This window comes from Argiope bruennichi, chromosome 7 (genome assembly GCF_947563725.1).
Source record: "Argiope bruennichi chromosome 7, qqArgBrue1.1, whole genome shotgun sequence".
In the NCBI taxonomy this organism is placed as follows: Eukaryota; Metazoa; Arthropoda; class Arachnida; order Araneae; family Araneidae; genus Argiope; species Argiope bruennichi.
This window is the reverse complement of record NC_079157.1, coordinates 109,753,398-109,768,115: the sequence shown is the minus strand read 5'-3', so window position 1 is coordinate 109,768,115 and position 14,718 is coordinate 109,753,398. Positions and strand designations below refer to the sequence as shown.

Below are 14,718 nucleotides of genomic sequence, written 5' to 3'. Positions count from 1 at the left end.
AGAAGAACATGTAAAAGTGGTTTTTGTAACCACTGAAAATCATTTAGCCATGCTGGCAAAGAATTTTAAAATGTATTTTCTTGCTAACGACAAACTGATAGTAAGTCACAAGTAAGTTAGGAATCCATTTCATAAGATTCCTGAATTACTCAATTGATGAGGAAGAAAAATTCATAGACCGCACGACAAGTGGGGAAACTAGAAGACAATTTAGTAACAACTCACTATTTGAATTTTGGGCAGGAGTAGAGGATGATTTTAATTGCACTAAAGACAAGGGCATTTCGCATTCTATTACCTTTTTCAACATCCTACCTTTGTGAAACTGGATTTTCTGCTGTGGCTACGTGAAGACAAAATATAAATCTCGGCAGAACTGAGAGTAGCTATTTCTAATATTAAGCCTTCCTTCGAAAAACTTTGCTCTGCAGGACAGGCCCCAGGAAGTCACTAATAATTATTAAATTTGTTTTAATTTAGTATGTTTTGATTTAGTAAGTTGTTTTACTTTAATAAGTTATTAAATATGTCGAAATATATTTTGTTTTCTATGTGTATGTGTGCTTTCCTTTCAGTCAGTTAATCAATTTTTTAAAATAATATTTTCTCTTGGATATTCCCACGCCCCCCCCCCCTGTTAGTGTTCTGGCGCCCCACAGGTTGAGAATCGCTGAAATACATGAATTGCTTGACTTACTGTCTATTCAGGTGAAAACAAAAGAACGATCGTTAATGTATGCTTATCCCGTGAGTGCGAAAAAAGAAAAGTATTCATATCTCCCGTTACGTTATGACTTATCGAGCGGAAAAATAAATAATTCTAGATGTTCCTCTGCAAAGAGATTTATCAGTTCAGATTTCATCAGTTCTGAAGTAAAAATAAAAACACCTGAATGCTTATTATGCAATAAATTTCATGATGTTGTTGATTGTGAATACGTATGTTGGAAACAAGCGCTTAACTGTAACCAGTTTTGACTGTAAAGAACTTTCCCTTCTCGCCACCAGGGGCTTGTTGGCTTCCTCCCGTTTTGGCGGCAACCAACGAATGCGTGTTATTTTCTTCTATCTTGTAAATATATTCTTAATCTTGTAACTATTACATAATCTTCTTAAAGATAAGTTCCCCGTATTGATGAGTCATATTCACTGAACCTGATACTAATTAAAAATTTCAGATTTTCAGCTGCAACCAGATGGAGACAACAACATCAGTATGTTAAAAAAGAGATTCCAACCAACAAACAATAAAGGTAAGCGCTTTTACTTGTCTATAATTTAGAGATTGTTCGTGTTGGAATATTATTTTCCATCCCTGTCGGCATAATTGGTGTGGTTTATTCCAATATAGAGTTGAAAAATATATATTAGAATTTTAAACTGATTTATTATTATTATTGAATTTATATATTATTGAATCTTACTGAATATAAATTTCGAACTGTTTAATTCTAAAAATGGATGATAAAAGTGGCAGGTTAAGAAAGAAACGGGGAGTATTGAGAACATCTGTTACCAAAATTTGTAAAACTATTGAAACAGAACTAACGAAAACAGATGTAAATGTCGATATGTTAGAAGAAATGTTAGAGCAGCTTGCTGTTGAGTCAAGTGAATTAAAGAATCTAGATTCACAAATTGAAGAATTCGTTTCCATGGACAATTTAGAAAAAGAAGTAGCGGAATACACCCAAAAAATTATAACTTGGAAATTTAGAGCGACCAAAAAAATACGCGAACGAACAAAAAATGTTCATTCTTTGAATGTTCCAAGTTCCTGTTATAAAGAATCATCGAACATTAAATTGCCAAAACTTGCGATATCTAAATTCTACGGGCAATCAAGTTTATGGCTTTCATTTTGGAACTCCTTTGAATCAGCCATACATGAAAATGATTCATTAAGTGAAGTCAGTAAATTTAATTACTTAAAAGCACACCTAGGTGGTTCTGCCCTTAGTACCATAGAAGGATTTGCGTTAACACCAGAAAATTACGAAATAACCATAAAATTACTTAAAGAACGCTTCGGAAGATCAGATATTCTCATTAATACTCATTTGAATAATTTGCTGCATATCTGCCCGTTAAAGAACTCAGATGATATGGTATCATTCAGAAAAATGTTTGATAATATACAGACGGAAATCCGATCTCTTGAATCTCTTAATGTTTTGAAAGAAACCTACGAAAACTTACTTTGCCCAATCCTATTAAATTCCCCCCGATCTCGTTTTAGAATATAATAAAAGCATGAATTTGATAAATATGAAATATATCAGCGTTTCGCAACCTTTCAGTGTTCGCGGCCCAGTTTGCAATCATAATTCTCATCTCGCCCCCCCCCGCTTACAATAAAATGTGTACAACAATAATGTACATATTGTATTATGTTTTTAAATTATTTTTAACTAACTGCCAAAAAAAGTGTAAAAACAAGCCAACATTGGCGAGAAATCACATCTGGCATTTTAGATAAGAGTGCGGTGAACAGATGAAGCGAATGAAAGCGGGGAAAATTTAAATATTATATTTGAAATGAAAGCCAAACAGCGAGATAACGTTAAAAGAATATAAAATTAAAAATATTCGTGAATGAAAGTTGACCTAGATGGGGTGAGCTAAATTTAGAAACTGGGAATACATTTTTTCGAATAATAAAAGAAATAAAACAGAAGTATGACTAAACAAAAGAGAAAAAAATAAGTAATGTTTGTGGAAGAGAATCCATATGACCGATGCCGTCTCGAGCATGCGCAGATTTTTTCTCATAGGAAAAAGGAAAATGTTCGATAACGCAAGTTTCTATTCCAGTCAGTCTCATTCGAGTCGATCCTTCTATAGCTATATATCGCGAATGTGTATGTTATATATGTTTTCGTGTAAATTGAAATTAACCATATTAAATATTTAAGGCAGCAGATTCATGCAGATTCATGAAAAATTTTTAAGCGGAAGTAAACGAGAATTAGACGACAGTCAAGCATCAACAAGCACACAGACGAGCGTGGTTCCGAAAATAAAATCAAGAAAATATTCTCAAGAATACTTAAATTTTAGGTTTACCAGTACTGAAGTAAATGGAGAAGAAAGGCCCCTGTGTATCATTTACTCAAAAATGTTGGCCGCAGGCAGCATGAAACCTAATGAACTTAAATGACATTTGAAAACGCTTTATAGTGAGTACGTCAACAAACCCAGAGAATTCTTCGAATTAAAATTAAAATCATATAAAAAGCAAAAATCATTTTTTAAAAAAACTTTGTGAATTAAAAAGCTTTAATTGCATCTTACAAAGTTTCATATAAAATAGCCAGATGTAAAAAACATCACACACACCATTCGTGAAGAGCTTATTTTGCCAGCAGCTATTGAGATTGTAGAAACTATGTTTGGAGATAATTTTTGAAAACAATTGCAGTCCGTACCTGTTTCAAATGATACTATTGCTCATCGAATTGGTGATATAGCTGAAAATGTACAGTGTCAGCTTTTCTCGAAGTTGCATGACAAATTGTTTTCAATATTGAAGCAATTTGATTACTTGATGAAGCAACATATAGTAATAAAGATGCTCATTTAATTGCCTATGTTCGATTTTGTGATAATATATCAGTTGTAGAAGAACTACTTTTCTGCAAATTAATAGAAAAGACAACGTCCCTCGCATTATTTGCTGTTTTAAATGATTTTATGAACGAGGCAAACCTAGAATGGAAAAATTGCGTCGGAATATGCACCGATGGTGCTCGTTCAATATTCGGAAGATTCCAAGGTATACAAGCACTTGTAAAACCAAAATCGCCTCAGTGCGTCTGGCCACATTGCATGATCCACAGAGAAGCTTTGATTTCGAAAGAAATGAGTCCCGGTCAGAATATTGTTAACTACGGTTGTAACCGTAGTAAATTATATAAAAATGAGACCCCTGAAATCGAGAATCTTTTCTGCACTTTGTAAAGACATGGGTTCAGTACAATCAACGTTACTATTTTATTGCGTGGCAAGATGGTTATCAGGTGGGAAATTTTTGCAACGTGTTTATGAATTAAGAGAAGAAATCGCCATTTTCCTAGAAGAAGAAAACAGACCGGAGGCTGAGAATTTTCGCGATGGTTTATTTGGGATGAAATTGAGTTACTTGGTCGACATATTCGAGAAATTAAATAATTTGAATTTTCCACTCCAAGAAGCAAATACGCATATGTTGTATACGAGTGATAAAGTTAATACTTTTTGCAAAAAAATGGAATTGTGGAGCAGAAATTTAAAGCAAGGAAATCCAACAGTGTTTGCAAATGTGGATGATTGTACTAAAACTTACAAGGCTGAAGAAGAACATGTAAAAGTGGTTTTTGTAACCACTGAAAATCATTTAGCCATGCTGGCAAAGAATTTTAAAATGTATTTTCTTGCTAACGACAAACTGATAGTAAGTCACAAGTAAGTTAGGAATCCATTTCATAAGATTCCTGAATTACTCAATTGATGAGGAAGAAAAATTCATAGACCGCACGACAAGTGGGGAAACTAGAAGACAATTTAGTAACAACTCACTATTTGAATTTTGGGCAGGAGTAGAGGATGATTTTAATTGCACTAAAGACAAGGGCATTTCGCATTCTATTACCTTTTTCAACATCCTACCTTTGTGAAACTGGATTTTCTGCTGTGGCTACGTGAAGACAAAATATAAATCTCGGCAGAACTGAGAGTAGCTATTTCTAATATTAAGCCTTCCTTCGAAAAACTTTGCTCTGCAGGACAGGCCCCAGGAAGTCACTAATAATTATTAAATTTGTTTTAATTTAGTATGTTTTGATTTAGTAAGTTGTTTTACTTTAATAAGTTATTAAATATGTCGAAATATATTTTGTTTTCTATGTGTATGTGTGCTTTCCTTTCAGTCAGTTAATCAATTTTTTAAAATAATATTTTCTCTTGGATATTCCCATGCCCCCCCCCTGTTAGTGTTCTGGCGCCCCACAGGTTGAGAATCGCTGAAATACATGAATTGCTTGACTTACTGTCTATTCAGGTGAAAACAAAAGAACGATCGTTAATGTATGCTTATCCCGTGAGTGCGAAAAAAGAAAAGTATTCATATCTCCCGTTACGTTATGACTTATCGAGCGGAAAAATAAATAATTCTAGATGTTCCTCTGCAAAGAGATTTATCAGTTCAGATTTCATCAGTTCTGAAGTAAAAATAAAAACACCTGAATGCTTATTATGCAATAAATTTCATGATGTTGTTGATTGTGAATACGTATGTTGGAAACAAGCGCTTAACTGTAACCAGTTTTGACTGTAAAGAACTTTCCCTTCTCGCCACCAGGGGCTTGTTGGCTTCCTCCCGTTTTGGCGGCAACCAACGAATGCGTGTTATTTTCTTCTATCTTGTAAATATATTCTTAATCTTGTAACTATTACATAATCTTCTTAAAGATAAGTTCCCCGTATTGATGAGTCATATTCACTGAACCTGATACTAATTAAAAATTTCAGATTTTCAGCTGCAACCAGATGGAGACAACAACATCAGTATGTTAAAAAAGAGATTCCAACCAACAAACAATAAAGGTAAGCGCTTTTACTTGTCTATAATTTAGAGATTGTTCGTGTTGGAATATTATTTTCCATCCCTGTCGGCATAATTGGTGTGGTTTATTCCAATATAGAGTTGAAAAATATATATTAGAATTTTAAACTGATTTATTATTATTATTGAATTTATATATTATTGAATCTTACTGAATATAAATTTCGAACTGTTTAATTCTAAAAATGGATGATAAAAGTGGCAGGTTAAGAAAGAAACGGGGAGTATTGAGAACATCTGTTACCAAAATTTGTAAAACTATTGAAACAGAACTAACGAAAACAGATGTAAATGTCGATATGTTAGAAGAAATGTTAGAGCAGCTTGCTGTTGAGTCAAGTGAATTAAAGAATCTAGATTCACAAATTGAAGAATTCGTTTCCATGGACAATTTAGAAAAAGAAGTAGCGGAATACACCCAAAAAATTATAACTTGGAAATTTAGAGCGACCAAAAAAATACGCGAACGAACAAAAAATGTTCATTCTTTGAATGTTCCAAGTTCCTGTTATAAAGAATCATCGAACATTAAATTGCCAAAACTTGCGATATCTAAATTCTACGGGCAATCAAGTTTATGGCTTTCATTTTGGAACTCCTTTGAATCAGCCATACATGAAAATGATTCATTAAGTGAAGTCAGTAAATTTAATTACTTAAAAGCACACCTAGGTGGTTCTGCCCTTAGTACCATAGAAGGATTTGCGTTAACACCAGAAAATTACGAAATAACCATAAAATTACTTAAAGAACGCTTCGGAAGATCAGATATTCTCATTAATACTCATTTGAATAATTTGCTGCATATCTGCCCGTTAAAGAACTCAGATGATATGGTATCATTCAGAAAAATGTTTGATAATATACAGACGGAAATCCGATCTCTTGAATCTCTTAATGTTTTGAAAGAAACCTACGAAAACTTACTTTGCCCAATCCTGTTAAAATGCATTCCCGCCGATCTCGTTTTAGAATATAATAAAAACATGAAATCCGATAAATATGAAATAGATGAATTGCTCGACTTCCTGTCTCTTCAGCTGAAAGAAAAAGAACGATCGTTAATGTATGCTTCTCCCGTGAGTTCGAAAAAAGAAAAGTATTCATTTTCCCCGTTGCGTTATGACTCATCGAGCGGAAAAATAAATAATCCTAGATGTTCCACTGCAAAGAGATTTAGCAGTTCAGAATTGATTAGTTATGAAGTAAAAATAAAAACACCGGAATGCTTATTCTACAATAAATTTCATGATGGCGAATAATTTATGTTCCAGGGAGGTTTATCTGCAGACTTTAATTGTTAGCGTCGAAAATAATGATTTAAAACACTATGTTAGATCGAACATTGACCTCGGGAGCCAGAGGTCGTATGTCAGCAAATACGTAGTGGATGTTATGAAATTGAAGTGTCTTGGGGAACAAACGGTGACTCATGGACTTTTCGGAGTACTGAAAAGGCGGGAAAATCACAAGATGTATTCCATTAAATTGCGTAATACAGAAAATACTTTCTGTTGTAATGTAGATGTAATGGATCAGAATAAAATTTGCACTTCTCTTTCCAAATTAGATCCTAAAAATATCGAAGAATAAAACAATTGGGTATATTTGTTAATGATATTTGCTTAGATGAAAATCTTTGTTTGTATGAAAACGATCCCAAAGAGATTCACATATTATTATGGGCAGATACGGCAGCTAGATTATTTACAGGAGAAATTAAAACCCTTTCACCTGATCTAATTGCGATGAACACCAAGTTAGGGTGGACAGTAATTGGAAGATCAGGAATTAATAAAAATGATAGTTCCAGCACGCTAATGTCGCTACTTGTCAACGACGTAAATATATCCGATCTTTGAAGGCTTGATACATTGAATATCAATGAACCTGCGGAAACTCAAAGTAGAAAAGAACTAGAAGAAGGGCTAAGGAACATTTTGAACACAGTGTAACACGAGATAACGAGGGGCGCTACATTGTCAGTCTACCTTGGATACATGATCATCCATCTCTTCCTGATGACAGAAAGATAGCTGAACGAAGAATTAACAGTTGTATTAAAGCCTTAGAACGTGCCGAAAAGCTGGCCGATTATGATGATGTTTTTCAGGATTGGCAGAGTGAGGGCATTATTGAAGAAGTTGATCCTATGCAAGAAATCAAAGAAGGACAGCATTTCTTACCTCACCATCCTGTCTTCAAGGAGAATTCGACGAACAAAGTTCGACCCGTTTTTGATGGTTCAGCCAAAGAAAAAAATACACCTTCTATTAATGACTGCCTCGAAAAGGGACCAAATCTAGTAGAACTCATTCCATCTCTCATAAATCGCTTTCGTGTTGGAAAATATGGAGTGATATCTGACATCAAGAAGGCCTTTCTGCAAATTGGATTACAAGAACGAGTTAGACCATATCTCAGATTTTTATGGAAGGATAGAAGAAAAGACGGAAATATCAAGATCCTGCAGCACAAAAGAGTTCTGTTCGGAATCTCCTCCAGTCCTTTCCTTCTAGGAGCTACATTAGAACTTCATTTAAAAAACGCTCCAGATCATCTCAAGGAGACAGCCCAACAACTTATGAGGTCCTTCTATGTTGATAATTGTGTTTTCAGCGTCAACAGAAAAGAAGAACTTGCTAGATTTATTTCGGAATCGCAAGCAATATTATCTACTGCCATGTTTGAACTTCGAGGGTGGGAGCATTCTCCTACTGAAGACAAAACTGAAGAAAGGCAAGAAGACCGAAAGGTTCCAGTTCTTGGGCTTCTGTGGAATTTACCAAAGGACACTATATCTCTAGATTTGAAAAGTTTGATGAAAGAAGATAAAGGACCTATTACAAAAAGAAAAATCCTGTCAACCGTTCATCGAATCTTTGATCCGATAGGATTTTCTTGTCCAGTGACTCTAGAGCCCAAATCTTTGTTGCAGGAATGCTGGAAATTGGGGCTGTCTTGGAATGTTGAACTCCCTCTGCTGATAACTGAAAGATTCGAACGCTGGAAGATGAAGTTACCGAAATTGAATGATCTTGAAATACCAAGATGTATAAGTGAGGACTTTGCAGAAGATTCCAGACTTTCCATCCATGTTTTTTGTGACGCAGGTCAGAGTGCCTACGCTACATCTATCTTCTTGAGAGCTGAATCTGCTGATAGCACGTCGTGCCAGTTAATACAAGCTAGAAATAGACTTGCTCCTTTGAAAAAGATCTCTATTCCATGCCTAGAACTTTTGTCCTGCACTATTGGAGCTAGATTGGCAAAAGCAACCATATCTGAACTTGGACTTGAGAACATACCAATCTTCTACTGGTCTGATTCCATGAATGCTTTTATTGGATCAAAAGAAATGAGAATTGGGCCACGTTCGTTTACAACAGGTCCAGGTCTTCAGGATAAATGAGTTTACGGTTTACCATTTGAATCCGTAAACTCATTTATGCTGAAGATGGAGGCACATAAGTGGAACATTAAACCCAGATAACCTTCTATCATGAGTTTCCAATGCAGAGTAACTTGTGAAATCTGTTTGGTGGAAGGGTCCAAATTTTCTGCGAATGCCTATAGAAGATTGGCCTGTTTCAGAAGCTATACCAGACTTCGACATCGTAAACTCCGAAAAAAGAAAATCTATTATGTCTGTCATTAACAACACGACAGAGCAATTAGAATACTTTTCTAAGGTATCTTCTTTCGAAAAATGACCAGAATCACGGTTTGGATTTTTCGTTTTTATAAAAATGCTAAAACCCAGAAAAAAAGAAAGAAAATGCGGCATTTAGATTTTGAAGAAGAAGAGGCTGCAGGAAAGTTCATTTTAAAACAAGTTCAAAGTCAGTGTTTTTTGGGGAACGAAAAACTGAACTTACAGACATTCCTGGGTTCAGATGGTTTCTTAAGAGTAAAGACCAAAATTTCTCAAAGAAGTGATCGACCGACATTTAGATTTCTAATTTTGCTGCCTTCAAAGCATGATGTTATCGGAAAACTTATTTTTGAAAAACGTATTGAACTAGTCATGCTGGGATACAGATTTTGATGTCGAGTTTAAGAGAGAATTATTGGATCTTAAAAAGCAGGAAGACAATACGTCAAGTAATAAGGACTTGTGTAATATGCCAACGTTTTTCATCTTGGCCATTAGAAGTAGTAAATGCTCCACTACCAAAGATTGCGTCAGAGATGCTTATGTTTTTGAAGTAGTAGGAGTTGACTTGTGCGGACCACATATTTGAAAACCAAAACCAAATGTTTGGCTGTAATTTTTACATGTGCAGTTTATCGTGCAGTCCACATCGAGCTGGTAACTAGTTTATAAACAGATAGTTTTATTTTAGCCTTACGAAGGTTTATTTCTAGAAGAGGAAGACCAGCTACAATTTATTCAGATCATGGAACCAACTTAGTTGGTACTTCTAATGAACTGAAATCAGATTGGGGGAAAATACGCCATAGTAAAGAAATTCCAATGGAAATTCAACCCCCCATCAGCCCCGTGGTGGGGCGGATTTTGAGAAAGGCTTATAGGTATGTTGAAATCTATCTTAAGGAAAATTCTTGGAAAGGCTCCTTACAGTTTGAAGAATTGTACACTGTACTATATGATGCTGAGGGCATTATAAATTCAAGACCTTTGACATACTTAAGTGAAGACAATGAAGACCTTGTAGCATTAACACCTGCTATATTTTTGCAAGATGATGATGTCATGTCCGCGTTACCACGGAAAGGGGGTGCAGTAGCTTCTAAGTGTAAAGACCCCTGAGTACGCGAGGGCAGAAGTCTGACTTCTAGCTCATATGAAGATGAAACTCACACATTCGCTTGTACAACTCCTCTTTACAGGGGGGCACATTCACACACCTTACAGATAGAACACAGAGGAAGAACAACCATGCCCGAACGGAGATTGTAACCCGGGACGCCCAGATCACGGGGAAAATATGCTAAACCTAAGCAAGGACACCGGCCTTTTGCAAGATGTAAAAGAAATAGAAGTTCCAGATATAGATCAAATAGATGCTAAGAGAATGAATAAAAGATTCTTCTACAGGCAAAAATTGTGTCAAGATCTCAGAAAACGTTCAGAATCGAATATATTGGATATCTTAGGGAATTTTCAAAGATTCGTAATGAATCCAAAATTAAAGAATGAGACATTATTCTCATCGGTGATAGTAACCTTAAGCGAATAAATTGATCTTCGGGAAGAGTCATCAAATTATATCTTGGAAAAGACAAGAAAGTTCGTCTCGTGAAAGTCCAGACCAAATCTGGGTCTTTCCTACGTGCAATCCAGAGACCTTTTCCTCTTGAGATAAGCCAAAGTGAAAAATTTCCTATCCCATGTCTTCCGAAGAGTGATTCTCCATCCACAATGATGATTCCTAATGGTACTCCTATATCTAGTGTCTCTTATGCTGTTCCAGATGTGAAAAAACCAAGAAGATCCCGTTATGGCCGGCTTTTAAAGCCCAGTGTTCTACGGGACTCATTTGTTTGAGTTTCTGAAATCTACGAAACTCAAAGGTGGGAGAGTGTTGGAAACAATGACTTAACTGGAACAAATTTTGACGGGAAAGAACTTTCCCTCCCCGCCACCAGGGTTACTTGCAGTACTTGCTCTCGGTTTGGCGGCAAACCAACGAACGCGTTTCTGTATTATCTTCTAATTTGTAAATATATTCTTATTCATGTAACATGTTATCAAGTAGCTATTAAATAATCTTCTTCTTAAAGATAAATTCCCCTTATTATAGTCATAATCACTGAACACCACTAATTATAAATTTGCGATTTTCAGCTGTAACCAGATGGGGACAACAACATCAATATGTAAACAAAGAGATTCCAACAAAACAATAAAGGTAAGGGATTTTTCTTGCCTATAATTTAGAGATTGTTCGTGTTGGAATAACCAAATATCAGCAGTAATATAAAATGCAGCTTGCAAAATATTTCACAGTTAAACAGTTCCTGGCGATATTTCACAGTTAAAAAAGTATCGTTATCGATTCCACAATTGATTATTTTATTTATTCTCATAAAACATTCTATTACATAATCTTGTGGAATTTTCACAGCAATACAAATTAGTCTCTGAATCAAAATTAACATTTTTAACTTATTTGCATAATTAAAATATAATACATTTTATTCCAAACAGTAAGATTTTTCTATTTGTATAAAACTAAGAAATTTTTGATAAATAAGGTAATAAATATGTTAAGAATATTTGTATTTCTCGCAAGCATATAGACTTTTATCAATCGGTTCATAATTTTTCAATTATTTTCCCAGAAGTTATTTCAAAATTGAAGCTGAATGTATCAAATTTTGCTTTACTAAATTTTATACAGCAATCGATTTTAATTAACAATTACCATATTTTTCTAAAATGTACTAATTGTAAAAAGTTGAGCAAAAAACAATAATTGTCAAAATTTTAATTTAATATTTAATTCAGGTTTTTTGGTAATCCAAAAATTTAGAAAAAATTGATTTGTAATTGAATAAGGTATAAGAAAAGAAAACATAAGGAAACAGATTTCGAAAAAAAAAATATTTGAATAATCAGTGTCAATAAAAATAAAAAAAAAGATGAAGGAAATAGATTTTTTAATTGATATAAATATTAGAAATTATGATATATTATGCATAAAAAAGTAGAAAATCTTATGCAATCGTAATAAAATGATAAAAAAATTCCAATCGTTGAATTTGGGTCTTTTTAACAGATAAATAATGTTTCATCCCCTTAGTTACTATCGGACGTTTCATTTTCCTTCGCAGACATTGCAGACTTAAAAAGCAGCACATCAATCGATGTCAAGGTTAGCGGACCCCCTATAGCAAGCATACAGTGCGCTCGTCGCAAAATACCTTTCACCCCTTAAATTCACCTAAACGCCTCAAAGCGCCCAAGTCAGACCCCTGTTTGACGCGGCGATCTCGGACGATTTAGGGATCATAGGATTATTCTTGTAGATAAGTCCGGCTGCATATAATCGATGAGGGAAGATATTGTCAAAATGGGTTTTTTTGTTTTGAAAGCAGACTTACGCAAGTGTTGTTTTAAAACTTTTTATTGATAAAAAGGTTACAATAAATCGTCGGATGTTGCATTGAAGGTAAAAGTTGCTTTCTGGGTCTCGTCCCGTTAATTTTGATGAATTTAAAGCCTAAGAGTTGTGGAAACCCAAGATACAATTAATAAATATCATATTTTATTCGTATACTTAAGAAATTAGTTAAGATTGATAAATTATGAGTATTATTATGTTCACAATACTTCAACATATCCCGTGTGTCACAGTGGTATGAGCTACATTGTTATAATTATATGACACCATTTCCCCTGAGTTTCACTGGCATAAAGATACACTGTTACAATCATATGACACTATTTTCCATTTATGGCATTGAAATAAAGATACACATACAATTATATAACTATTTGATGTATCTTGATCCTAACATCAGAGTGGAAAATATCTAAGCAATTCTGCTGTTCAATGAGAATTCTCGTTTGTGACAACCGGGCGACAAGAAAAAGTTAAATATTTTAATAGCTCTGTTGTCTACTGATAACTCTTGTGGCATCATAAAAAATATTTCAGATATCTTTTTCCTTTGTGACATAAGGAAGGAGATATAAAGTGGCAGAGAATCTTTAAATATATTATGAATATTCATCTCATTTATGATATCAGAGTGAAAGAAAATAAAAATTCACATTAAAATAGCTTTATAATCCAAACAAAATTTATTTCGTCTACATGCATGGATGCAGAAGAGCATACATACATGAATGTAAAAATACATGCATTTGTAAGCAAGGTCATAATTATCTGTCCCCAATGCTCTACTTCAAATATCTGCAGAATTTTCTTCAAAATCATTCTATCCTGTATTAGAAATTACCTTAAATAATTTATTTTCTTAATTTTATTTAAGAAATAAAATTAAGAAAGGCTTAATTTTATTTTCATGAAAAGTAAACCCTGAAATATTCGTAAATTAAATTCATTTATAGGAACAAAACTAAAATAATAGAATGAACGTAATTCCATCATCATCTTTCCATCGTAATAGATAAATATAGACTAAATTCACAGAAATATGCAAGAAAAAGAATGTAATTTATAATTTTACATTCAATTCTTTTACACAGCAAAATTAAAAGGAACATATAAATTATAGCACAAAGTGTCAATTTCATATTAATTTTCTGAATGGTAAGCACCCCACAAACCTCAAAAATGCAACGTTTGTAAAAGTGGTGAATACTATTATTATTATTCATCACGATTGAAATTAATTATCAGAAAAAAATTATTGTCATAAAAACAAATTTATGTGCCTTTATTTATTTTAGAACTGACATATAAAAGAAAAATTACTTCCTCGGCACAGCTTGAAGCCTAAAATATTTCCCTCAGCCTAAAATATTTTTTTCGATTATTGTAATTAGTTCTTGTTATAAGAAATCTATTAAAATTTTCGGCGAAATTTTTCTCATATTTAAATAGAAATTTCGATGTAATTATTTCGACAGAAAGTTGTTATTTAATAGATTGGTCCTTTTACAACGATGTCTATTCTCAGGCATTTCCCAAAACTTTACATTTAATAATTTCGCAATTTTCTGATTGTTAATAAAAATACTCACTCAGTTTGCAAGGAAATACATATTAGTATTTCGAAAATTATTAACTTATTCAACCTTACATTTTAACTTTCTGTAGCAATAAAATGGAACCATTTCGAGAATGATGCATCTAATTTTTCGTGTACAAGAAGGTAGATAAATAATACCTCCGAAACATTATACAAAGTCTGTTAGCCATTTATATAAAAGTGAACTAACGCAAAGTTTACATGATTAATAATGAGATCTAACAAGTTTATTTTCATAAGAAATTAATCAAAAAATGTATTCATAATGAAATTTAATTAAAATTAATCCCTTTCTGAACCAGACAAATAAAAGATGCATTGTGTTTATGCAATGCAATGTTTATTTGAATGCAAACGATGCAATGTTTATTTTCATAACATTGTTCAGATATTCATGATCAAACATAAATTGCTAAAAATAGATGAGA

At 33.5% G+C, this 14,718-nt stretch overlaps 2 protein-coding genes across 3 annotated transcripts in view; both read left to right on the top strand.

The window, feature by feature from the left end:
• Nucleotides 1-14,718, top strand: part of LOC129975067 (fatty acyl-CoA reductase 1-like) — a 148,296-nt gene that overhangs the window by 60,455 nt on the left and 73,123 nt on the right. The window contains exons 2-4 of one of the 2 annotated variants that reach the window (XM_056087950.1): nt 1,179-1,253; nt 5,509-5,583; nt 11,415-11,478. The gene's annotated coding sequence lies outside the window, so the exon portion shown is untranslated. Of the gene's footprint in view, nt 1-1,178; nt 1,254-5,504; nt 5,584-11,414; nt 11,479-14,718 lie in introns of those variants that run through there. The other variant, XM_056087951.1, reaches the window with a different exon arrangement.
• LOC129975531 (uncharacterized) lies at nt 5,788-9,014 on the top strand. The gene is made up of 2 exons (XM_056088592.1): nt 5,788-6,006; nt 7,512-9,014. The coding sequence occupies exons 1-2, from the start codon at nt 5,788-5,790 to the stop codon at nt 9,012-9,014; spliced, it is 1,722 nt and encodes a 573-aa protein (XP_055944567.1).

Bases quoted from the DNA above. Each gene is read 5' to 3' on its own strand.
- LOC129975531 (XM_056088592.1), top strand. From the start codon at position 5,788: ATGGATGATAAAAGTGGCAGGTTAAGAAAGAAACGGGGAGTATTGAGA. The intron at 6,007-7,511 runs GTAGCGGAATAC...AACTCAAAGTAG, and splicing joins TGGACAATTTAGAAAAAGAA to AAAAGAACTAGAAGAAGGGC.